The sequence below is a fragment of the Equus quagga genome, chromosome 20 (assembly GCF_021613505.1).
Source record: "Equus quagga isolate Etosha38 chromosome 20, UCLA_HA_Equagga_1.0, whole genome shotgun sequence".
NCBI lineage: Eukaryota > Metazoa > Chordata > Mammalia > Perissodactyla > Equidae > Equus > Equus quagga.
This window is the reverse complement of record NC_060286.1, coordinates 6405724-6432721: the sequence shown is the minus strand read 5'-3', so window position 1 is coordinate 6432721 and position 26998 is coordinate 6405724. Positions and strand designations below refer to the sequence as shown.

Here is a 26998-nt window from a genome sequence, read left to right as displayed (position 1 = left end):
CCGCAGAGAAACCCCAGGGAAATGAGATTTCCTAACATATTTGTCAGGCTTGAAGATGAGGCCATGTCACTTACAGAGACTATAGACTCTTGGAAGACAAAATGACCCTTTGACCCAGGAGAAGTTGGGACCATATGAATAAGGCCAGAGTCCTTTAAATTGGAACTAATCCCATAAAGTAGGAGCCAACCACTAGTCTGGGGTTTCAATGGTTGCAGTCTAAAGTTAGAAGACAACTTGTTTTCGGCTAGTGTGCCTATTGAGCTGTCCAGGGTTCTGACTTCGGCATAGGACATCAGTATCTTTCGTATCCTCGGTTTTGATGCTGGTAATGTTGCTTTAAATTCTGAATACTTTGGATGTAGTCTGTGATCACTAATCTTGAATATCTCTGTAGTTTTCCTTCAGCTCTGCTGAGCCAGGCTCTGGTCAATGGCATACTGCGTACAAAGTGAAAAATTGACGGTACTGTGTCAGGACTTTTCAGCTGGAAAGCATGAGGCATAGGGTCAGAAGACTTAACTTTGATAACAGCTGCTTTAGCCATGCGGCTTGAGGAAGTCACTGAAGGTTTTTCAGAATCGTGGTTTTCTCATCATCCCTGAACAATAAAATATGAAAAATATCTGCAACATAAATGACAAGGATACGATACAAAGAGCATTTAAAAATATTTGAGACAAAAATATCTGATTGGAAATGTAAATACTGGACACAAAAGGCAATTCACAAAATAAGAAAGACAAATTACTCATATGACATATAAAAACTAACTCAAAATGGACCAAAGACCTAAATATAAGACCCAAAACTAGAAAACTGTTAGAAGAAAACATAGCCGTGAATCTTTGGATCTTGGATTAGGCAATGATTTCTTAGATATGACATCAAAACCACAAGCAGCAAAAGATAAAATGCATGAATTGAACTTCATAAAAATTTAACACTTTTGTGCTGCGAGGGACACCATTAAGAAAATGAAAAGACAACCCACAGAATGGGAGAAAAACATTGCAAATCATATATCTGATAAAGGACTTGTATCCAGACTATATAAGGAACTTTTACAACTCAATAATAAAAAGACAAATAACCCCATTTACAAATGGTCATAGGATCAGAATAGACACTTCTCCAAAGAAGATATACAAATGGCCACTAAACTCATGAAAAGAATTTGAACATCATTAGCTATCAGGGAAATGCAAATCAAAATGACAATGTGATATTACTTCACACCCACTAGGATGGCTGTATTAAAAAAGTAACAAATATAAAAATAAAAAGGCAGATAATAACAAGTGTTGGCAAGGATGTGGAGAAATTGAAATCCTCAATACACTACTGGCAGGATTTTTAAATAGTGCAGTTAATTTGGAAAAGAGTCTGACAGTCCCTCAAAAAGTTAAACACAAAGTCCCCATATGACCCAGCAATTCTAATCCTAGGTATATACCCAAGATAAAAGAAAACATACCCACAAAAAATCTTGTACACATTTATAACAGCTTTATTTATAATAGCCAAAAAAGTGGAAACAATCTAAGTGTTCATCAACTGATGAATGGTTAAACAAAAGTGGTATATCCATACAATGGAATGTTATTCATCAGGAAAAAAGAAGGAAGTACTGATACATGCTATAACACGGATGAACTTTGAAAACATTATGCTAAGGGAAAGAAGCCAATCACAAAAGGGCAGATATTGTATGATTTCATTCCTATGGAGTGTCCAGAATAAGCAAATATATGGAGTCAGAAAGTAGAATAGTGATTGTCTAGGACTGGATTTGGGTTTTGGAGATGCAGAGTGACTGCTGATGGGTATGAGGTTTCTTTTTGGAGAGATGAAAATGTTTTACAATTGATTGTGGTGATCGTTGCACAACTACGTGAATATACTTAAAACCATTAAATTACACACTTTAAATTGTATTGTATGTGAATTATATCTCTATAAAGCTGTTACTAAAAATAAGAAATACAAATTACCAAGAAGCACATGAAAAAACTCCTAATTCATTGGTCATCAAATCAACAAAAAGTTTAAATTACTATGAGATGCCATATTTCTCATCAAATTTTGGAAATTAAAGGTATTGTGCGTGCTAAATGAGATCTTTTTGTAAACTGCAAAGAACTATTCAAAGGCAATTTACCCCTATCATATATATTTTGGTTTGCTTCTCAAGCTCAGAATACCTAAACAATGTTTTAATTTTGAGTCTAAAGCATGGAGAATTCAAGCTACAGATCTCCTAATTTATGATTTGCCCAAAGAAATAAAAATCTTTGTGTTTTTACTCAAATGTACAAATTAAGTAAGAAAAACAAAGCTGGGTTCAATGAAAAGTGACCACATCTCTTCTTCCCAGTCCTACTGGAGGACATTAGCAACATCTATGTTTTATCCCCTTGGATGGCAGATTAAGTAACAGCAGCCACTCCCCATGGACAGAAGGAGCCTGGTGTGTTCCAAGTGTGCTGTGTGACATTTGTGAGAGCTGTAGTGGTCCCCTGGAGAAAACACAGCTGTCTTGTGCACCACCCTGTGGTCTCTATAAATTAGTTTCAATCTAAACATTTTTTCACTGCAGTAGGAAATGGAGAACATTTTTCCATGTCAAAGTCAAGAACTTCCATGCATTGTAGAATAGTGAAAACCATGTTGCAAAATGAGCTGCATGCTAGGTAGACAAAATAAGCTTTGAACCAACCCCAGACACAATGATTTCAGAGAACTCTCAGCTCCAGAGTGAGTCTCATCTTGAGTCAAACACTTATCTTACTAAGTCAGGGGGAGCGACTCCCAGTTGTATTCTTTCCAAAAAGGTTCAAAAGTAGGGCCTTGGCTTGGGTGCTGATAAGCTTATATATAATCCAGAGAAGGCAAATGCTTGGCATGTGTTGCCTGAATATAGCTATTGCCTATCCTTCTAGACACTCTTTCCTACCAAATCCAAACATGCCCCAAGACTCTTTCTCAAAACAGCACCCCAAGCATTCATTAATAATCAATCAATGAATTCTGTTTGCCATTCCTGATACAGGCTACTCCAAGTTGAAATGTGTGTTTGTGTGTTTAGGGGAACGTTTCTCATTTAATTTCCTTTAAATGCCTGATTTGGTTGCTGTTGACTCTTCGGTCTTTACAAATATAAATGCCCAGGCAGAGCTTTTACTATTATAAGCCATTTTCTGGAAACAATTTGGAATGTGATATTATATCTTAATAATATACTTTACATATGTCTACCCGTTTAGTGCTCTCCCAAGCCCTATGCAGAAGGCACTATTAAAATATCTAGGTTACAGTTGAGGAAACTGAGGCACAAAGTTCTTAGGTAACTTTAATATTGAGGCTGGAAAGGAGTTCATCTTGGTTAATGTTTGTTCCTTGTGCTCTTCCTCCATGGCCCCACATCTCCTTCCCCATGGTATAAGGTTTGGTCTAAGTTAAGAAGCTAGTGTTAAATAAATGATCCTCACCAGATTCCTTCTTTTGAAACTATGAACAAAACTTCTTTTCCAAAAAACAATAGCTGAAGACAAAACCTGACAGTTCTTTTGTCTCAACTCTTCTTGCTAAGAATCTTTTAAAAATACCAACTCTATTTTCTTTGTCTCAAAAGCATTTTAGAGCAATTCATAACTTAGAGCAACCGTGCAAGCCCTGGAATTCCAGAGCTGACTGTGTGTTATGCCTGTAAATCTTCAACTTAGTCAAGCTTTGTCAGTTCACAGGGGTGCAGATACAAAATAAATAATACCGATAAACATTGGTAATTTCAAACCATGGCATAAACCTGAAAATTTCTTCACCCAAACGGATAATTATTTGTATACATCCAGAGGAGGAACCTAATTAGATAGTTGTGAAAATTGCTAAAACTGAAACAGTGAGCACAGCTCTTTTCAGCAGAGCAAAACAGAATCACTTATCAAAATGGAATTTCGATTAAATTGAAAATGGAAATAGAAATTTTCAATCAAAATGGAAAACCTCAATTTCCTCTAATGAGTAAAATCTCAGCATACTTAACCGGCTATTTCATGCTCACATTCTCAATTGGGGTATTGATTAGCATCTGACGAAACATGGAAATTAGAATCATACCCCAAAACTCCTTGTATATTTAGGCATAAGGAAGTTGAGGTTTGCGTAATTATTCCAGTTTCTTAATGATGACTTTCATTAGTGTGTCTCAGAGAAACAAAAATAACATACTTTGTATCATTCTCTATGTAACTCCCTTACCATAACAGTTCTAAAACGTTCAGTACCCGTCAATAACCACTTAATGTTATATTATTTTTTTGTGTTCTTGGCATGTTATCAATAATGAAACTGTGAGAAACTTCCATCTGGTATTTCTGATGCTTCAGCACCTTCTAAACAATAGATTTGAAAAGAATCTCATACGTGCCCCTGATTACACAACAGGATTAAGCTTCATGGAAAGATAGCAGTGGAATAGCTTTTCATTTTAAAGATTTCTTAAACAGACGTGTTTTCCCCATGGAAAGATTTTGAAAACCAAGATGATTCATGATAACCAAAAGTTTTTGGTTGTCGTTGTTGGAGGGGGTAATTTTTTATAGCTTTATTGAGGTAAAACTGATATACATTAAACTGCACATATTTATGGAGAATAATTTGATATGTTTTGACATATGTATCCACCTGTGAAGCTATCACCACAATCAAGATAATAAACACGCCCATCACAATTTTTGAAGACATCAATCGTGTAAAACTTTGGTGATCATCAAGATCCCCAGGGGCATCTGGCACAAGTAGGCCTTATTTATTGTCTATTGAGTGAACACATTTTCTTTAATTTACTGGCACCGAACATCCTTTGAACATTAGTATACTAGCAGATCAAAGGGTTGGACAGAATTTAGGCTTTTGTTCAGCATTTTTGAGGAGCATCTGCATGGTGCTGAAGCTGGCCTTTGAATATACAAATGGACAGGGATGAAATCCTCAGTGTGCCTTTGGTGGCTCAGCAGTTCCACAAAACCTCACGGTAGTTGCACCGCATGCCCCACCTTTTCTAGAAAAGGAGCAGCGGATAAGTCTATTCCTCCATCCTGTGTGCTGGACTGAGCCTTATTTTTTTTCCAACCACGCTGTTTTGTAGAAAATATAGGAACCAATAAAGTACAAGTCTTATTCGAAAAGATGGATCTAAATATGAGAATAACACATTATAAGCCAAGTCACTCCTCTCCTCTGACTTTCAGTTTATCTGTCAGATATCTTCCGCCTTATCAGAGAAAGCTGTAAAGCAAAAAGAAAAAGAAAGCAGCAGCAAGCTTCCTGGAATGTCCAACTTCTCAAATAAAATAGACTGCACAGATTGTTTATAATTTGTATGGCTTTGGCTCAGGGTTTCTGAAAGGAAACATCGCTGCTTTTATCCTGCCTGGTGACATCCTATTTGCCCTCAGTGTTGGTAGGGCTGAGGTCTGGTAAGCTTTTTTCAGAGGATCTCCTGATAGCTCTTTCCTGTACTCCACTATTTTCGGCCCCGTTTTGGAAACAACAGTTCAAGGACGTAGCATTTAGCCTCGAGGTTGCAGATTCCCTGTTGGCAGATTCCATCTGCCGACCCCCATTCCCACCCTTCTCCACACAGACTCATGTCCCCTCCACCCCTGATACTGGTCACTCTCAGAACTGTAGCCTTGAGGTCTCCAGCTTCCTTGCTTTGCCTCGGGTCCCAGGACACCAGTCCGGGTTTAACTTTATGAGTTGGGAGGGCGGCTTGTCTAACCAGTCACGCTTCAGCTGGGGGCTGCTTCTACCTGCTCATCCTTTCCTCTGATTCCTCCCCAAATGAGAGGAAGATTCAAGTGGATTTGGCACATCACCTAAATCCGGGCCTGCCATTAGCAGGCCGGGGGCCGACGCGTGCCGAGGAAGACTCAGACCAAGCAGGCCATTTTCACCTGCGTAATAACAGGCTCGAGAGCAGCGAAGCAGCGGCGGCGGCGGCGGCGGCGACGGGAGCGGGAGGAGGAGCGCGGGCGGCGGCCGCGGCGGGGCCGGGAGGAAGAGGAGGGGGAGGAGGAGGAGCTGGAGCGGGGAGGGCGGCAGGCGGGCTCTCGGCCGGAGTTGCAGCAGCGGCGGCGGCGGCGCTGACACCGCAGCCTCCCCGAGCCCCGAGTCCCGGCGGGGGCAGCAGCAGGGAGCGCCCGCCCGCCCAGCCACCGCACCCCGGTCCCGCCGTCGCCGCCGTCGCCGCGCCCCGGGGACCGCCAGCCATGGCCGCGCCGCCGGATCCCCAAGACCAGCTGCTGCCGCTGGCCGGCCCCGGGTCCCAGTGGTTCGGGGACCGGGGGGAGGGGGAGGACGAAGCGGTGACGCCGAAAGGGGCCAAGCCGGCGCCGCAGGCTGGGGAGCCCGGCCGGGGGTTGGGCGCCGGGGCCGGGGAAGCGGCGCCCCGGGAACTGGGCTCGGGCCCCGCCCGGCCGCCGCCCGTTGCCATGGAAACTGCATCCACAGGTAAGGCGGGCGCGCGCCGCTGCCCCGCAAATGGCGTCCGGGACCCGAGTCCCCCAGCCGGTGCCCTTCTCCGCAGCTCGCCTCTGCCCCTTCCTTGCGCTCTCTACTTGAGCACTAACCTCACCCCTCCTTTGCTTTGGGCGACTGTAAATATTAGCGGACTGGCAGAAAACAGGAATTTTATTTTTCCAAAGGCTCGGAAGAAAACAAAATACTATTCACCCTTTAATTTCATTATCATTATTATTTCGGCTTTAAAAATTGTCCTCAAAGGCAAATCGCATCAACCTGGCTGCTGGAGCGCCCGTATACAAGTTTCTTCCTTCTGCCAAAGGGTTGGGGGCTGTAGGGCCCGCTTGGCCAGTTGCGATGATTTTTTGGGGCGTGTTTGCGCTCAGCGTGCGCGCCAGCGACAGGGGACGCTGACAACAAAGCGACCGGCAGGCCCGCTGCCCCTAGACCCGGCTGGGTTCTGGGCAGAGACGTGGTTTAACTCTGCCTCACCCCTTCCCTCCTCAAATCGCCACCCCTTCTCCCTCCCAGTCCCCATTCCCATTCCCCACCTCCCCCTCTCTCTGCGCAGGAAACAGAAATCCCAAGGTGTGTCTGTGTCTAATTCAAGAGGGACAGCATTGCAAGAGGGTTGGGAGTCGTGGCAGCCCCCTCCAAGAACCTTTCGTTCCCAACTGCCCGGATGCCCCCATCTTACAGGGAGCGTAGAAACTTGGAACCCCTAAGCGCGGCCGGCCTGGCTGCGGTGTTAGAGGGCTTGAGTGGTGGTGAGCGTAGGAGGCACAGTTTACTACCAGTCTGGACCCGCCCAGGCATTTGGAAATTGCCCTAGGTTCGGCCTCGCTTCGCCTGACTCCCTCTTCCGAGCCGGAGCTCGCGGGTGCCCAACGGGGACCAGGGACCCTGGAGTATCCTGGCCAGAGGATGCAGGAGGGGAGCTTTGGGAGGGGCTGACGACCTGGGTAGCGCTGTGTTTCCAGAGAGTGGGTTAGAGAGTACTGTGTTGTGTTGTTCCCTGAGAAGGCTTTGCTGTGGTGGAATGAGAGTTGTGTAGTTTTGAAAATGCAGCCCTCAAAGGTCTGGGGTGGTGGGTGCTCCAGGGGGAGCGGAAGGGAGGCGGGACGAACATGCGTGCCCTTGGCAGCTGATTTTGGGAAACCGTTTTCTTAAGCCACCGCCTTTCTTAAGGGTCATGTGGAGTGCCTTAGGTAGTCTTAACTCTGCTTTAGTACAAAAGATTTGAGCTGAAGAAAGGAGATTTGGGGAATGCGTTGAATAAAACCTGTCAACATTCTGAGGGAGGGGAAAAAGTGGAGACCATCTTCCAGCAAAAAAAAAAAAAAAAAAAGAAAGAAAGAAAAAGAAAAAAGAAAGACTCAAAAGCAGAAAACCCCGTTTGTCATATATTAATGATTATATCCTGGGGGGAGGAAGGATTTAAGACTAAGCATGGCTGCCTAGCCTCCCTTTCAACTTCTTCATCTAAATGAAGAGAAAACAAAACTCTTTATAGTTGCAGAGGAAGACGGCAAAAGATAACAAAGGAAGGCACATTTTTTTTTGTTTACCATTGCCATTCCTTGTTGAGGGAAGCTCATAGTTCAGAAAATTTATGCATCCTCATCAAAGTGAATTATTTTTTATAAACATTGTCCACCTTCCAATAGTGTCACCAAGGTTAGGTGAACTAGAGAAGGGAAGCTCAGTGCCACATGTGCAGTGACATACTATCCACTAAAATGGGTTGCTATATATAAAATGCTTAGAACGACTCCTGTCACTAAGTAGGCATTTGCAATTTTTAACATTATTATAGCAATATTTTACTTTGTTGATTGTATTAGGGGTTTCCTATCAAAGGCAACAAATACAGTAATAAAAACAATGCTAAGTTTGGAGAGGTGGAGAATGAAGGGAGGGGAAAGGAGTACATATTTTGCGTAGTAAATAGAAAATTTTTAGTTTATTCTTGCTGCTGGAAAGAATTTCTCATACAGTTGTTGATTGTTTAATGTTTTAAATCTACATGTTTCTTATTTAGTAGACTGGATGGGCTGCTATAAGAGACCCGTATGCTGGAAATGATATCTAAACAAATAACTAGATCTTGAAAAGTCTAAATAAAATCGGGCCAGCTTCCTTGCCTGTTATTTTGGCAGTTCTGTTGCTATAAGCAAAGTGGGCAGGTGCAGCTTCAACTTTACCAAAGACAAAATCCAGAGGAAGCATATTAAGCACACCTTTTTAAAAGAATGGTGCTCTTTGGGGCTCAAATCAAACTAAGAAGTAACTGAGACTTTGAGTGTGATGCGCTGTGAACAGATTTTGTTTCTTTTCCGGATGGAATTATAAAATGTAAGACTGTTACTGATGGTTTAGAAACTGTTTTTTTTTTTGAAAAACACCACCAATCAAGTGTCTGGACAGAAATTATGTTATTTATTTTTATACATTGATAGTAATTAAAGTTCCTAAAGAAGCATTTCCAAAAATATTTCTCAGTAATGTCCTGCAAAAGGATACGTGTTTAAGCATCATTAGAGCTGCACTCTGAAACTCCATCAGTACTGTATTTTCAAGTATTCTCATTGCTTCTGTCCCTTTTGTGGGTTGAAAATATTCTTAAAAAATAACGGCGTCTTCTACAGCTGTGATTTTTCATGTCTGAAATTGATAATGGGCGTGTCAAATGATGTCTGTTGCCAAGGGAACATTTAATACACCATGTGTACCCTACAACATGTTAGCGTTGTTGATCAGGAATCAGTGCCATCATCTGATAACTTTATACTAAGGATGGTAAGAGCAACTGTTTTGTTTTTTTTACCATCAGTTATTTTATTCCTGGAAACTATTCAGAAGGAGCATACAGTAACACAAGGATAGAAGAATGGCCCTTTGTTTAAAGGAAGAATTTAAAATAGAACATTTGAACAAAATGCAGTGGTAAGAAGTTAACTCATTGGTCACTTTGGAAGTTAACTCATTGACTGTTTCACGCGTGGGAGGCAAAATGAAGAACAGAATGGAGAAGGGTCTGGAGAAATCAGTCCAGTGTGATTTGCTTTAGTAATATTGATCTATAGATAATTTGACTTAAATTTCTAGATGATTGCCAAAAAGAGAGATTTCCCCAATTTCCTTGGACTATAGTGCTCATTAATTTACATTTTTCAAATGCTGAATGTGATACTCTGTTGGAAATCTATTCTTAGTCTATCAAGATTTAAATAGCTTTCAGAATGTATATATATATATATATCCTGTGTTTACTCTGTTTATATAATAAATTATGCCACACACATTACCAATCATCTTCTGAAATTGATGTGGAGGCTGGAGTGACTGTCTGCCCTCGTGGACGTGTTTGATAGATGTGTGTACATTCTTTTATTTGGAGTCAATCCCAGTAATCCCCTTCAGAAGATATAAATTTAAATTTTCAGTTTTCTTTCATCTTTTGAGAAAGCTATAGTTCTATTGATATGGAAAAGAACACTACACTTGCTTTTATGATATTTTACAGAATGTATAAGGAGAGTAAAAGAGTTTCTAGTGCAATTTATTTCTCTTGACATAGCCTCTGGATACAATCAATAACATTTCTGGCAGAAAGTATGGTAAACGTCCTTTCGTATAGGAAATTGAAATTAGGTTAAATTAAAATTTAGAAACACTTACATACCCTAAAAATACACTGATAAATAAATTTTCTCAGGGCTTTCAGCATAACTTCCTCTTCATGAGCTCATTGTTCCAGGAAACCCATCCTGCTCCTTACCCCTCAAATACACCATAGGCCTTCCTCCCCTCATCTCTTTTCTGGGTTGTTCATCTTCTTCTGATTCTGAGGGTTTGGAGAAGAGTTGTGGATTATCTTGTTCATTATACTGTCTAACCTGGATAGCATGGATTATGGAAAGTTTTTATTATCTGGAAAGTGAGAAATCATTGTGGGTCAATTCAATTTCGTAAACATTTATTGAATGCATCCTTTGTGTAGGGATCTGTGCTAAACACAGGTTGTGGTTTTCTAGAACATGTGCACATTTCTGTCTCATGTTAGTATTTAGTTTAGTTAAACAGTTCCTTTTGTGTCATTTTTCATTTTCCTCATTCTCAAATCAATGCTGGAAGCTTGACTAGAAGGGCATTATGATAATCTAACCACATGGTCACAAGGGCATGAGTTAGTTTTCTGAGGTCAACACAGGATAAATAAATATGAGCACAGCTTGCTGAGACTTCATCGCTGGGGGAAAATCAATCAATCAATCAATCTATGTATCTAATTCTGTCTTCTTCATAGAAGAATCCAAAAATCTCTGGATTAGTTAGCTGTGCTTTTATTTTAAAATTGAAACAAATTATTTCAGTGGTGACTAGGGAGCTTTGAAAAAGGCACTGTAAAATATAGAGGGCAGAAAATAAAAAACCTATTTCAAGAGACTAATATATCCACATAGGAATGTCCTCCACTAAAGTTGTTGTAAAGAACATGGCCAAAAAAATAAAAGAAAAAAACCAGTTTTGTTTGTATAAATAATATTTGAGGCCAAAAAGAACATGAGAAGAGCGTAAACTGGAGTGGTCCACTGCTTGTGGAAGATGCTGTAGTAAGAGTATATGAAAAAAGAAAGGAAAAGCTTCGCAATTCATATTTAATCTGTATTATTTAAAATGCACAGTGATTCTTAAGTTAGAAAATCTGAAATATACACAAAGAGAGACTGGAAGCCCGGGATAAGTGAACAGAAGGCAAACTCCTGTCTCATTGCTTTGATGAGTTTGGCCCTTCAGAGCCAACTACTTTACATCTCATGGTATTGAATGAGCGTGCTGAGCAGTTTTAAAGTCATTCCTAGTATATTTTGAGAATAAGGCTAATGCTAGGAAAGTTGAAGTGGGGAAGTGATTTTCAAAAAGGAAGAAATGATGGATTCTTAAAACTTATAAGCCAATATATTTGATACTTATTGCTGGTAGAATCTAAGAATGCATTATTATGCCAAATATTGATCAACCCTTAGAAAAGAATAAATATGTTGATCACCGGAAATTCCCATTGGTTCGCTTAAAAATAGTCCCATAAACCAGAATTTTTTTTTTCAGATTCTGAATCACCAGCACACATACAACACTTACTATGCCTAAGAACTCTACAAAACACTCAACTTACGTAAAGCCATAAAAGCATGCTCTTTAATTTTGCAAATGGCACAAAGTTTCAGAGGATAGTTGATGTGCTATAGGGTAGCACTGCTATTAAAAAGTCTTGATTTTAATATTTACCCCAAGGCAAACTCTTTTAATTAAAATCATTTTTTGCCCTTAGTTTTTAAAATTCTTTTTTGGCGTAGGAAATATATGCACATGATATTAAAATTTAAACAGTAGAAAAGAGTATACAGAGAAAAGGAAGTCTTCTTCACGCTCTATCTCCCAGCCAACCATTTTCCCTCTCCAGAGGCAGCCATTGTTATCAGTTTCAGCAAGACAGTGTTGTTTAATTCATTCATGATTATACTGTCATTTATTGAACCCCTGCTGTATGCTACGCATTGTTCTAAGCACTAAGGATACAGTAGAGAAAAGGATAGATGAAAGTTTGTCTCCCATAAAGTGTATGTCCTCTGTGTGTGTGTGTGTTTAGGGAGGGAAGGGGAGAAGAGGGAGGGGAGACAGAGAACCCAAAATATATGTCAAGGGCTGATAAGTTCTATGGAGAAAGTTTAAACAGTAGTGGAGTGATAGTCAAAGAAGGCCTCCTTGACAAGGTGGCATTAAAGCAGAGACTCGAAGAAAGTGACAGAGTGAATCATGCCGATAGATGCCTCGGAGAAGATCATTTTAGGCAGAAGAAACAGCCTGTGCAAAGGCCCTGGGTGAGCATGCTCCCTGGAACAGCAGGGGGTCACTGAAGTGGAGTGAGCAAGGTGACAGTGGTAGAAGAAAGGCTCAGAATGCGGGATGAGGGGTGATGGGCAGATTAGGTCCTATAGGCCATTGGAAGAGCTTAGGATACTACTCGGAGTGTAAGGGGAGCCACCGGAAGGTTTACAGTGAGGGAGGAGCATGTTTAGAGCTACGTTTTAAGTTGAGTTTAATGGATCACTCTGCACTGTGTTGAGACTCTAACATGGGAGAGGTATTATGGGATGTGGAGCAAGAATGACCAGCTAGGAGGCTATTACAATAATCCAAGCAAGAGATGACAGTGGCTTGTACTGCGGTGATAGCATTGGAGGAGGTGAAATGTGATTGGATTATAGATAGATTCTGAATGCAAAGCTAACAGTGTATCCTAATGGATTGTGTATGGGGTGTGAGAGAAAAGAGTCAAAGATAACGCCGTTTTTGGCTTGGACAAATGCAAAAATGGAGTTGCTATTAGCTGGGATTGGGAAGACTTTGGGAGGAGCAGGTTTTAGGGAAAGGCCAGGAATTTGGTTTTGCAAATGTTAATTTGAAATGCCTGTTGGATATCCAAGCAGAGATGTCAGGTAGGGAGTGTAGAGGTCAGGGGTGGGAGTGGTCTGTTCTGGATATATAAATTTGGGAGTTGGCGTAGAGACGAGGTCACCAAGGGATTGAATTTTGATAGTGAAGAGGCCAAGGAGTCCTGGGACACTCAAATATTCAGAGGTCCACAAAGGAAAACGAGTAAAGGTGGCTTAGTGAAGTAGAAGGAGAACTGAAAAAGTGAGATTCTAGAAGGCAGGAGAAATGTATGTTGAGGGATGGAATGATGGACTCTGTCAAATGCTGCTTGTAGGTTGGGTAAGATGAGGCCTGAGAATCAGGCATTGGATTTGACAGTGAGGAAGTCATGAATTTGATGAGGCTGCTTTGTTGTGAAGTGTTGGAAGAGACTTCGGTTGGAATGGTTTTTAGAGAAAATGAGAGGAGAAAATGAGATGACATCGATAGACGTGACTCTTTCGAAGACTTGTGCCATAAAGGAAACTAGAAATATAAGAGGTAACTATCTCGGGGATCAAGAGAAGGGAAAGTTTTGTTTATTTTTTTTTTTACTATGGGGGATATTAAAGCATATTTGTAAGATGATACAAATGATTCAGGAGGAATGGAAAGACGGATGGTGCAGGAGAGAGAGGGGGAGTTTCTTGCAATTACGTCCCTGAATAGGTGAGGGGAAATGGACCCAGGGCACAGTGGAGGGTTGATGTTACAGACATAAGGGCAGTTCATGGATATAACTGGAGGAAAGACAGAGTGGGGCACAGGTGCAGAAGTGGGGCCAAGAACAGGTTCAGTGAAATAGGAAGCAAGGTCAACAGCAGAGTGAATAGCAGAGTGAAGTTGGAAGTTTGAGAGGAGGGGAGAAGGTATAAAATTGTTACTTAGGATAAGGGGAGAGTGAAAGGACTAGGGAAAATTGTAGGAATTCTGAGCAGTTCTAGGGCTCACTTGGAGTTGGTGGTTATGAGCTTAAAGCAAGACCAGTTATCATATATGTCTCTTTTTTTTCAGTTGAGTTCAGCTGCCTAGTGTTGATTTGGAGTAAGTGGATGGTTGGGTTGGTTTTTGTTTTTGTTTCCCAGTGAGCATGACAAGAAGAGAGGGGCAGTGGAATTGAGGACGTGTGCAAGACAGTGAGAATACTGACGGACCATGGAATCTGGGGAGGGGGGAAGGATGAAGCACAGTGAAAAGACGATACTTACAGTGGGTTGTATGTACTGGAGGCATTGAAGATCAGCCGGAGCAGGGGTGCTTGAGTAAGGGAGCTGGGAGGATGCGAGGTGGTGATACTAGAGTGGGTGTTTGAGACAAAGATGAAGGAGGGAGTACAGGTGTTGAGGGGAGTGGGAGACAAGATGGAATGCAGGACAAGGTCACTGAAGGAGTGGAGGCCAGAAGAATGGCAAGGCCAGGAGTGAGCTCATCACCTATGTGATTACTGAAACCAGAAAGAGCCATAACAGAGATTGGAGAGTGGCAGTGAACCAGGTGCTGGTATCTTTAGGGAAGGAAACAGTGGCCTTGGCTTCAAAGCTAGGGGTTCTTAGAGGGGAGGGAAGAACAGTGACCTGTGGTATTATAAATATAAAGTCCTGACTATAGGTTCCACAAACTCTATTTAATATGTACAGAACGTAGGAGATGCAACTTAAAATAGTTCATTGTGGGGGATGGGAACTTTGAGGGTTGTAATTAACTAAATATGAGCTAGGGGTATGGTGGAATTACTAGAATAGCTTATGTAATTTTAGGTAGTATTAATAGAAAGCCTTGGGTACATATCATCTGAAGTAACAGTTACCTAGATTCTGTTCTAGGCAGGCCACATTCAGAGTCTTCTACTACACGGTGGGTACCATGCTTTGAGAGACATCAGTGAGCTACAGAATGACGAGAAAAGGGTGACCAGAATGGTGAGGCACCTAGAAAAAAAGCCATTTGAGAAATCTTTGAAGAAATTAAGAATTTTTAGTCAGAAGAAAAGAAAAATTAAAAGAAATCTGAAAATTAAATTCAAATACGAGAAGCACTCTTATGAAGCAAAGAAAGGTAACTTGACCCAGGTGCTTTCACAGGGCAGAAGGGGGAATGCTGGGCAAATCAGAGAAGCAGATTTCTACCTAAAGGAGGAGCAAGTTCTAATAATTAGAACTGCCCAGACAAGAGAGAGATTGCCTCCCAGTTACTGATATTCAAACAAAAGCGAGGTTGCTGTTTACTGGGGGAAACTTAGAAAGGAAAGTGTTAATTGTTACCGAGATCTTTAAATGTCCCTAAAGGAAAACGATACTCAACTTTACACTGTGGCTGTTTAACGTGGGCATATTTCTCAAAAGTGAACAGCACACAAATAAAACCAGAAACAGCATTCATCACAAAACCGCAGCTAACTTAAATTGACTTCCTAAAAGGCACTCTCCACAAAATCGTGTCCTGCTTTAAATTCTTCTCTAGATCTCCATTGTCGAGAAAAACTTCTTAATGTAACACACTCGCTTCTTAAGAACTATACAATTTAAGCTAGTTTTGGGTTATTAACCTAAATGTGAAACATGATATCTGTAAGCATCTCTTTTATTATATCCTTTTTCCTGAACTATCTTTTAATTTTTACTGCCGTATCTAATTCCATACGTACTCAATATATTCTAAAATGTTTAACTCATTAACTCATTCTGTAATGCTACATCATCATATGATTCTCTCCTTAGTCCTCTGCCTCACTATATGTATATTTATGTTAAATTATTCATTGTAAAGCCATGTTTTCTGGGTTGCCTAATGAATTACATTTTTAGCTGGACCAGTTCTGCAGTCTAACTTCCATGTCCAATCCCCAAATGGATTTTGTAATTCATCTACTGCATGAGATTATTATAAAACCAGGTATAAAGAAAATTCTTGCTTCCTGAATGTGGGGAATTTGTTGACTATCTCACATCCTTCAAAACATCTAGAACTTTGTTTTATGCATAGCATATCTTCATTCATTTTTAAAAAACAACTCTTGGACAACAGAAAATTTTGTGTATTCAAGTTATTGCTGATCTAGTTGACGAGTCTAAGAAAAATATCCATGTCACGTCCACTTTGGCATGAATTTTTCAACTGATCCTGAAAAGCAGGGCTTCTCAAAATGTGGTCTATAGATTACCTCTTCAAGATCTCATGAGGTGACCACAGACCTCAACCTGGGGAAATAACCCTGCCAAATGCATGTTAAAACTTTACGAAACACTGACTTGTTGAATCTCCTCCTTATGCTCAGCGTTTTGCCAGGAGCTGTGAGGGATAGAGGACCATGAGCTGTGTCCTCTCTCCTCCATTTCCTCCCAGCTTGCTGTCTAGATGGAGATGTGACTAACTCACGCAATACAAAGGTAAACAACTCAAGTCAGAGTACAGCTTGGTGCTTGGATGGATGAGAGAAGCTATAAGCAAGCCCTGCAGGAATTTCGTGATTTTATGGGTTCAGAGTACCTGGTCTCTCGAAAGAGGTGGAGTGCCACCTAAAGGCTTATGCCTAAAGGATAGATAGAAGAAGGATAAGCAGAAGTGAGCAGAAAGGCAGTTTAGGTGAGGGGAGAAACGTGAGTGATGATGTGGAGATCGCAATGACTAGGCTGCTTTAACCTGCCCAGCCAGGTGAGGGGAGACAGGTTCCAGGGGCCTTGAAAGCTCCTCATGGGACTCTAGACTCCTTTTATATGGATTCTAGGCCCTTTGAAGGTTTTTATGTGGGGGAATTAATATTATAAAGCTGTGTTAAGGAAGATTAGTCCAGTCTGACAGTGGCATAGAAGATGAACTCAGTAGGGATGATCCTGAAACCTGCATGTTTGCTGACAGAAGGCTGACCCAATAACATCAGTTTCAGTGCCTTGCATAAATAGCCATGGGCAGAAAGAGGAAAGTACGTGGGAAGAAAGAGGAAGAAAGATGAGTGGCTTCACACAAACATTCAATAAGGCTTTGTGACTGACAGGAGATGGGGGATGCAGGAAGGAAGGAATCAACTCTAAAGTTCTGTGCCCCAATGGCTGGGAGAATTTTGGTTCTATAGAGAGATGGGAGGGGGAACTGATGCGAAGTGAGGATAATAAATTCATTTTTAGTCATTTGGGGCTTGATGTGATGAAAAGCTATTGGAGTGGAAATCTCCAATTGGCACCATAGATAAATGAATGGATTTTGGAGATGAAAACAGGATTCTTGATACAGATTTAGAAAATTAGAAGAGAAATCATAGATAAATTAGTTTTCTAGAAGAGATTATGTTGTATCAGAAGAACAAAGGGTCAAGAACAAAGCTGAGTGGCTTTAGGCAAATTATTGAACCTTCCTGAGCCTCAGATCCCACAGTATGGATGTATGGTACTAGGTGTTATATAGCCTGGCAATCAAATGGTAACTCTGCCATTGTTATAGTTTCACGGGATCTCAGATGGCATGGTATGGAATGAGCTCTGACTGAGAAAGCAGGTTTATCTAATCTTGGCTTTAGTACCTAATATCATGTCAATGTGAGCAAATCTGCTTTATGTCTCAGTTTCGTCACATATAAAATGGACATGATACTGTTGTCCTAGCTATCTTACAGAGCTGTTGTGAAGATACACAGAGAAAACATGAGGAGGTCATACAAATTTCAAATGATAGGGGCCGGCCTGGTGGTGTAGTGGTTAAGTTTGCACACTCTGCTTTGGTGGCCCAGGGTTCACCGATTTGGATCCTGGGTGCAGACCTACACACTGCTCGTCAAGCCATGCTGTGGCAGCATCCCACATAGAAGAACTAGAAGAGCTTAAAACTAGGATATACAACTATGTACTGGGACTTTGGGGAGAAAAAAGAAGAGGAAGATTGGCAACAGATGTTAGCTCAGGGCCAATCTTCCTCACCAAAAAAAAGTCATTAAAAAATTGCAAATAACAATATATTTGTGAGGTACTATTAATAGAAAGCCCAGTTAGCACTGTCAGATACAGAAGAGAGGCCTAGGAGAACAAAGATGGAGAAAAACTCATGCTACCTCAGCCTTAGGTATGTTAATAGAAAATGCTGGCTGTGCTTGGCTGCACCTCAGCCAAACATCAGTGGAGAGTGGCAGGAAAGCGAGGAAGAATGGGGATGGTGAGAAGCTGGCTCTGGCCATCCACACTGGAAGACATTTTGGCTACGTGGAGTGCAGTTGGTGTGGTGACCCACTCCATTCCTCGTGTCCTAACGAGTGATCTGTGACTGGAGCAGGGCTGAGGTGTGCCTGGGGGGCCAGCTGGAGTGAGAGAAGACAGCAGATGGTGTCTATTCTGATTTTCCTGCTCGGTGGAAGGGCAGTAAACATAGGAAGCTATCCTAGGTGTGTGTGGGAGTTGCTCTGGAAGAGGCTGCTTCTCTCAGTAGAGAGGACATCACAGTGAAAGCCAGCTCCACCCCCCACACCCCAGGGCAAGACTAAATCAGCTGGCCCTGTGGGCTAGTGGGTATCTGCAGGCTAGTATTATAGCTCTGTAGCTTAAAGTCTTCCACAAATAGATCATTGCTTCTGGAGAGATGGAGTAAATATACTTGTCTTCATCTCTCCTGCTAAGGATAGCTAAAACTCCGAGACATTATACATAAAATAAACATAAAGACTCTGAAAGGTGGAGAGAAGAAGCCAGACTTACTATGGACCCTGGGACCTGAGGAAGGATGTGGCGGTGGGCTCTCTGGGTTTTCCTTTTGCCTCATATAGCTCAGACTGGGTGTTGGAGAAGCCAGCAACCGTGAAACACCAATTGGCACAGACAAAAAGTACCCACAAGAAAGCCTGCTCTCTCTCACCAAAGGACAAGGAAAGGAACAGCCTAGCAAGACAGAAAGCTTTTAGACAATAAGTGCTCTGCTCCAGCCAAATACCACGAAAGAAACTCTGCCCCACCCCCACCAGCAAAAGTCGAGTGGGGAGCCTAGACTTCCACCCTTGTGAGGCTATAAGAGGAACCCCAACAAAGTGCCCCCCAGCAATCCCAGTGCCAGTGGAAACCATGTGGGAAGTCTGGACTTCCACCTCCACCCAGCAAGGCTTTGGCACCTAATGCGCCTGCCAGCTGTGTGGATGGAGTCAGAGGAAGCCTAGTGGAGAGGCAGGAGGGTTAACACTGCTCAACGGCAATGAGACTGAGGGGAGAACCTGGATTTCCACCTCCCCCTGACAGTAATAAGGCAGCGCCCTTCTTCCCTGTTAGTGTGGCATTTAAATAAGATCCATAGTCTCATAACATAATACCCTAAATGTCCAGGTTTCACCTGAAAATCAGTTGTCATACCAAGAACCAGGAAGATCTGAATTTGAATGACAGGACAATGAATACCAAGATCACATAGATGTTGGAATTGTCTGATAAGGATTTTAAAGAAAAAAATTCTTCATTGAGAAATTAAGAACACATTTGAAACAAGTAATAAAATAGAAAGTCCAACAAAGAAATAGAAGATGTAATGAAGAACCAAAGGGAAATTTTAGAACTGACAAATACACTAACAGAAAGAATTGGGGGAAAAACACCTCAGTGGATGAGCTCAACAGCAGAATGGAAAAGAGAGAAGAAAGAATCAGTGAACTTGAAGGTAAACAATAGAAATGACCAATATGAACAGCAGAGAGAAAGTAGACTGAAAAAAAAGGTGAGTAAGTTGTAAAACCCTTCCACTCTGCAGCACAGAAATATTTACCGGGACTCGTTCCCTTTCTCGAATGTTCACTGTGTTCATGTTAACAGAGCACAGTGAAGACAGGCTGAGAGGTGTGTATGTCATGTTTGCTAAATGCATAAAATCTTAACTATGTTGGTCCAGATGTGGGCTTCAGGGAGAATAACCGAATAGCACTGCTTTAAGTCCCTGAGCTATTTTCCACGTTTATAATACTCACTGATTTCTGACCCTCTAGTGCTTAGATAAATAAATATGTGCACATATAAGCTAAATTATTTATTTAACAAGCTCTTATATAGCACTTACAATGTGTTCTGAGCTCTTTACAGTTAGTTGTTATAACCACCCAGTGAAGCAGATGGAGTTATTTATCCCATTTTACAGATGAGTAAACCGAGATAGAGGTTAAGTGAGTTGCCTGAGGTCATGCAGTAAGTGGCAGCACCAAGATTTGAACCTCAGCAGTCTGGCTCTAGAGCCTGTGCTGTTAATTACCGCACCCTGTTGCCTATTTTAGGCTTGTGCAACCTCACTTTTATGGTCTGTGTAGTGAAAGTTGCATGCTTCTAAGGCATTAACCTGTATGAAAACCTGTCTGAACTAGACTGAGAGAGAGAAGCTCGGTGAGGGGGACAGTAGCTAACACTTGGAATGAGGGAACTTGAGAATCCTTAGGAACCTCAGCTGAAAGAAATAGTTATACTTAAAAAGTGGACATTTGACAGGGAGAATTGTAAAATCTTGCAATAGGACCCTCAAACTGACTGCATGAACAGAATGGGAGGATTATGGTAAAACTGCAACACATATAAAGAAAAAAATATAGGAGTTTTAGTTAACTATAAGTTAACTCTCAGTCAGTGGGGTGAAGCAGCTGCACCCGACGTGCTGAAATAGTCTCATTAACTCAAGATTCCCTGAATGAAGACTGAATCGTGCTTGGCTCCGGGAGGGTGGAGCACATGTGGGCTCGGGCAGAGTCCTGGGGGCACTGAGAGCTCCAGGGTGGAGATGGTAGCAGAAACCTTGACTCTGGTTGAAAGAACGGAGGATTTACCGCCTGCACAAGAGAAGATAGGAGGCTATGACAGCTGTTTAAAAATACATGAAGGGCTATCAAGTGACATAGTGACCGGATATGTTCTGTGTGACTCTGGAGGATGGAGCTGTGGTCAATCAGAAGTTAAGCTGTCAAATAGGAAAATAGCCTGGACTGCCTCATAGGGTGGTGAGTTTCCAGTCAGTGGAGGTGGGTAAGCATAGTTGGGCTGGTCATTTATATGACAGAGGGGATATAATAGAGAGGATCCATTAGATTAGTAATTTTTTATCTTTTCAGAATCACAGAACCACGTGCCCCCCCCCCCCCCCCAACCCCACTGGGGAATCTGTTGAGAGCTTTGGAATCTCTGCCCAGGAAAATGCACTTAACAAACACCATCGTGCACACAAATTCTGGGATTCTTCAGAGGCCTCTTATGGATGGAGGAATTAAATAACTTTCTAACTCTTAGAAATCAATAATTCCAGATACTTTCATGTAGATCACTGTATAAACATGGGCAATAGTTTCATGGTTCAATAAAATCTGACTGAATCATCCATTTATTCAGCAAATATTTATTAAGCACTTACATGCACACAGTATGTAGTTGAATAGGTGACACTTAAATACATAACTGGAATATGAAAATAAATGCAGTAAAATAACAATGTAGTCAGAGTACCAGGAAGAGCAACCTAAATTAAGGAAAAAGTCTGCATTCCATAAATGCTGTTTGTTAGTTTCAAGAATGTATCATAACTGAATTTGTGGCTCTCAAGGGTTACTGAGCCATGCTCTTTCCAAACTGGCTATGGTGAAGTGGGAGAGAGAGTATGGACTTGGAGAAGCCACACTGGATTCCAGTCTCAGCTCTTCCAATGGCCAGTAGCTGATCTCACCCTCTGCGGCAAGGGCTAAATGGTGGGTCCATGTGAACCTTCAGTGTCCAGATAAATGATGCATCATTTGTCTGTTCACTGCTTCTGTGTACACGGTGCACCTCTATGTACACTTTAGTCATTGCTGAAGTTTTTGGAAGCAGTTGTTACTTTAGGCAACATTCCTTTGCTGTTATTATGGAGATGCTTGGGGTGGGGGTAGGCGAAGATGTTAATTCTCCTTCTAATAATCCCCATCAGTCATCTAAAGTCCCACTAAATAAATAAATATTCTGTGATGTGAATAATTAGCGTTTTCTCAATGTTATGTAAAATGTGCATATGATATTTAAAAAAATCTATGCTACTTTTATTTATTTATGAACACATCATCAAAGTGAAAGGAGGATGCTTCCTGTGAAAATGTAACTTCAAAATAAGTCAACTGGCTTGCCCTCCAACCAGATTGTGGCCCCTAACTATATATATAAATTTTGGAATTGCCACTACTGATCATACTATTAATTTGCTTTGCAAACCTTTTATTATAAATAATACAAGGGTAAATTGTAACCCAGCGTGTTTGCATTACCAGAATTGAACTTGTATGAGTTCTGTTTTTAATTGAATCCATGGTATTAGAGAACGATTCCTATTTTATTTTACCAGACGTGTGAGAAAGAACAAATGCCTAGTATTGTTTCCTAGAAACTGTACAATCTTTTAAAGGCTAAGCAGTTCCTGTTTATAATTTGGATCTTACATATCAGAAGTCTCAGAAGTAAGAATTGGTTTCCTTTCTATGAATATTGTGGAGGAATTTTAGAAAATTTTTTTAAAGACAAGTAGTAGGCTTTCTAGAGAAATGAGTCCTAGAAATATCCTATGTTGAAGATAAACATGTATTAGGGGTAGAGAATGATTTGCAGTGGACTGTCGAGGCCATTTGTGTTACTTTTTCTTTTAAGCGTGGTACTCTGCTCTGTGCTTGGTACTTATTTACGAACTATGATAACGCTCAGGAACTTTGATTCCCAAAAGGAATCTTTACCAATCTGTTAAAAACAAAAAAGCTCTGGCTTCTGCCAGAGAAGGGACGTCAAGATCAACCTTTAACTGTATCACTTAACACATAATGATTATGTTTCCCCTGTGATCCTTCTGGTGAAAATATCTTTTGAATATTGAATTGATATTGATATGCTCCATTGTTCCAGGCTCTTGTAAAAACAATAATAAAATACATTTTTGCAAGAGAAAAAACTTACTCATGATCTCATCTTCTTTGCACAACTTTTGGTGCCAACTTCCTATGGTGGTTTGAGGATTCAGTGACCCAACATTTGTAATGCTTGACACATAGTAAGGACTGTATAAATGTTTGCTATTCTTATTATTGTTATTAATTCCTAAATTGCTATCAATTTTCCTCATTTGCATAATAATCACTAACCTTCTTTAAGTACTTTAGAATGGATGAGACACTGATGTCATTTATTGAGTGATCCTCATTTTACAAATGTGGACTCTGAGCAAGGCCAGAGCCCCGTTTCTGACCCCCCAGTCTCCTGCTCGATTGCACCACACTGCCTTTGAAATATAGCAAAAGGAAAAGTAAAACTGTCTTACAAGACAACAAAGCCAGGACGTGGAATTCAACTTTATCCTACAGGGAGAAGGAAGTGATAGGAGGAGTCTCAGCTGGACAAGCAGAAGTGACACAAGGAGGAGAGGTGAAGGCGGGGAAGAGATGGGCCACCGGGGATGGGGAGGGGTGGTGATGGAGGGAGAAAGCTTGACCCATGGAAAGGACACAAATAGACAAAAGGGGAGGGGAGGTGGAGGAAGATTTGGAAAAGGGAGAAAGAGAGTTAGGGAAGAGAGAAGTACACAGAGGGAGGGAAGCCCTTCGAGGAAGCAAAAGATGTATATATAGATATGGATATATATAGGTATATATATGGATAGAGATATAGATATGGATGTCTATATTGGTCAAGAAATGGATTTGTAAAGAAGAGGAAAAGAGAACTAGGTAATAGAGCTTTCCTCAATTCTAGAATCTGGAGCAGTGAGACGAGGATTCTTGGCTTTACTGCCCTTTGAAATTGTAGTTGTGCTCGTCTCTACAGTTGCTTAGATCCTTAAACCTCGAGGGACTTTTCTAAATGGGGTGACCTCAGCAGGCCCCCGGGGCTCCAGCTAGGAGCTGTTCTTGGAGTCTTCTGTACAGCGCTGCCCAGAGCTTTCTCACTCCCAGGCTGAATGAAATCAAGTAGTGGGCTGAGTCAGGCCTGTGGGCCTAAACGTTCCTTCCCTGGTCTGGGGATTTTCCAAAGGACTCACATGATCTTTATCTAGATGGAGAAGAATTTAGCCCAGGGTTTTCCCTCAGATATAAGAGATTGTTTGTAAACTTTCCCTCTTTGCACAACTAGCACTGTGATTTCCTCAGGCAGTGGTTGGATAGCAATATTAAGGAGCGAATTGTTTTTTCTTCTACCATGCTCAAGTGTAAAAATGTACTCTCTACCTTGACTGGGGAACGAGGGTAGTTAGGTAGTTAGGGCCAAGACAGGAAATAGATAAAAGTGAAGGAAGTTAACATTTATTTAGCACCTGGTGCTGGGCGGACAGGCATTGTGACAAATACTTTAGATACTTTCTTAGAATAGCTTTAGGATCCAATGGCCTATTGACTGGGTGGTAGAGGGCTCCACTCTTATCTGGTTATCTGAGTAGTGATGACAACTAACTTACGTAGTTCTGTTTATTTCCTTCTAGCCGAGGCATAAACTAGCCATGGAAAAGGAGTCTTCCAGCGAAATCCCACTAGGTTTATCAGGATGGGGGCCAGATGTTGGGGGTCAAGTCCTAGCTGGTAACACATATGGATTTTCAGGAATGTTTAAACCCCGTTCTTTCTGGGGCCTATTCAAGTAGTCAGCTAAGGGTTTGAGATCCTTCCTATCCTTTCATCCATGATGATTTGTGTACATGTACTTGTTCACATTGCATCAAGTTTGTGAATATTTCTTTCTCGTTGTCTAGACTTAAGCTCCCTTAAGGTAGGTGATACGTCTCTATAATCTCTAGCAGAGGGTCAGGTATAGCACTCTCAGAATGTCGTCATTTGGTGATTTATTTTATTTTTTCTTGGATTACATAAGATGATTTTATTACCATATTGGGATCATAGCACATTTTCATAAGCTTTCCAAGTTCACAAAATCGACTATTCAAAGACTTTAGGAGTAGGATTTGGATCTTTTATGTATAACTCACATGACCAATATTAAATCAATTACAATGTAAATTCTTGCTCCTATTTATATGAGCTATAAGAATAGCAAAAAATTTCATGTTATACCAGTTTAAATTTCTTTACAAAATGCTAAGAGTGCTAACTTAAAAAATAAAATCAATTCTTGACAGTTATGATTAAAACTATCTGATGATAAGTGAATTCTGTTAACATTTTAAAAATTAATTGGGTGGATGTCCTTGATAAGATGTTCAATTATCCTGAGAATTTTCAGAATAAAATGCATCGTTTGTGCTGAGGTTAGTTTGACACAATTGCGATTAACAGCTCCTCCTCCTTAGCCCCTGGCAGCTCACCTGGCAGCCCTGCCCTCGAGAAGGGGCTGCTGTATTAAGGTGCAGACCATTACAAGGTGGATCCTCATTTTCAATTAATACTAATGGTGAAGTAATCTTTTATTAGCTTGTGGAGAACATTACAGTCTTTTTAGTTCAATTCTAGCTCTTTGACATCTGAGCAGTGACTTAAGATGAAAGAGGCCCCAATGAAATGGGACTTAAAAGCTGATTTGGGCCTGGTGAAAAAATTATTTCAGGTGCCCCGGCAAAGATGGCCTGGCTAAAAGGGTTCATATGGGATTCATAAATGAATTCAGGCCCTGCGCCTACTTCCTGACTGCTGGGCTGGGTGATCTGTGCCAGCTTCCTCCATCTCCACTTGACCCTGCTGGTGTATGTTGCTGTCTTTTCGTATGGCAGGAAAAGTCTGTGGTTCAGGAGTTAGAGCTGCTCCAAAAGGAATTTGCATGGAGCGTAGTGTTCTCTCTTCCTGGAAGGGTCCAAGCAGAGACTGCATGATCACTTATCAGGGATGTTTCAAAGTGGGCTTATTTTTTAAGTAGGAAGTTGAACTAGATTACTTCAGATATTCTTTATATTCCTTTTGTCTCGGGATTCCATGATTTTACAATAAAATTAGGGAATTGTTATGCACTAAGTCCTGTGAATGACTTTGACATGACACGTACATTTTTAACATTGGGGCTTTATGCTTTTGGCTAAAACTTAGATGAGCCCATATGAGCAAACCCAAATACCAAGAATCTAAATTAACAAGTAATTTTAACACAAAAACATTTCCCACTTATTATTTTTATGGCATGCTCAGATAAAATGTCTTTGATTAACAAAAGGGAAACATTGATTAATTGTTATGTTCTTTAAAATACTATTGGGAGACAAAAATATTTTATAGTGTAATTTTTATGGGGAACAGTGATAAAGAGATGGGTAATTATTCATTATTGTATACTTACGTGCCGGATATTATGCTAAGTGCTATGGTCAGAAATTTTTTTTTTTTTTAAAGATTTTATTTTTTTATTTTTTCCTTTTTCTCCCCAAAGCCCCCCTGGTACATAGTTGTATATTCTTCATTGTGGAAACTTCTAGTTGTGGCATGTGGGACGCTGCCTCAGCGTGGTTTGATGAGCGGTGCCATGTCCGCGCCCAGGATTCGAACCAACGAAACACTGGGCCGTCTGCAGCAGAGTGCGCGAACTTAACCACTCGGCCACGGGGCCAGCCCAGAAAATTTTAAAAAATTCTTTCCTCAAGAAACTTATAGTCTAATGAAGGAGATAAATAATGCACAATTATATTTTATTGTGAAGAAATATGACAGAAGTATATACATGATGCTCTGTCAAGCATCTTAACAGAAGGGAAGGTTAGAAAAAACTTTTTGCTAGAAGTGGTTCTGGATCTGAGTTTTAAAGGATGAGAAATTCAGATGCTAAGGCACCAGGAAGACTATTCAGAGAGGAGAGCCCTGCTTAAAACCCTGTTTCTCCCTTCTTGCTTTTTCAAAGAGGAATCCCTTGTTTTTTGCCTCCTCGGCTCTGGGTTTCTAGAACGGTGATGAGGGGGTACAGAGCTGTTGATCTGCACTTGTCTTTAAGCCTCTAGATGACTCCTAGTTCACTAGTAGAATCAGTCTCTGCAAAGGGGCTGCTTCTCTGAGAGTAGGTGTAGCTTTTAGAACTGGACAGACGGTGCTCACACACAGGTGTGCAGACTCTTGGCTAAGGACCAAGGG

The 26998-nt window shown here is 41.1% G+C and overlaps 1 protein-coding gene across 1 annotated transcript in view; it reads left to right on the top strand.

The window, feature by feature from the left end:
* The first annotated feature begins 6240 nt into the window (after window positions 1-6240).
* RTN1 (reticulon 1) overlaps window positions 6241-26998 on the top strand; it is a 216160-nt gene continuing 195402 nt past the window's right edge. The window contains exon 1 of the mRNA XM_046647531.1: window positions 6241-6516. Coding sequence (XP_046503487.1) covers window positions 6276-6516 — 241 coding nt within the window. The 5' untranslated portion in view covers window positions 6241-6275. The remainder of the gene's footprint in view (window positions 6517-26998) is intronic.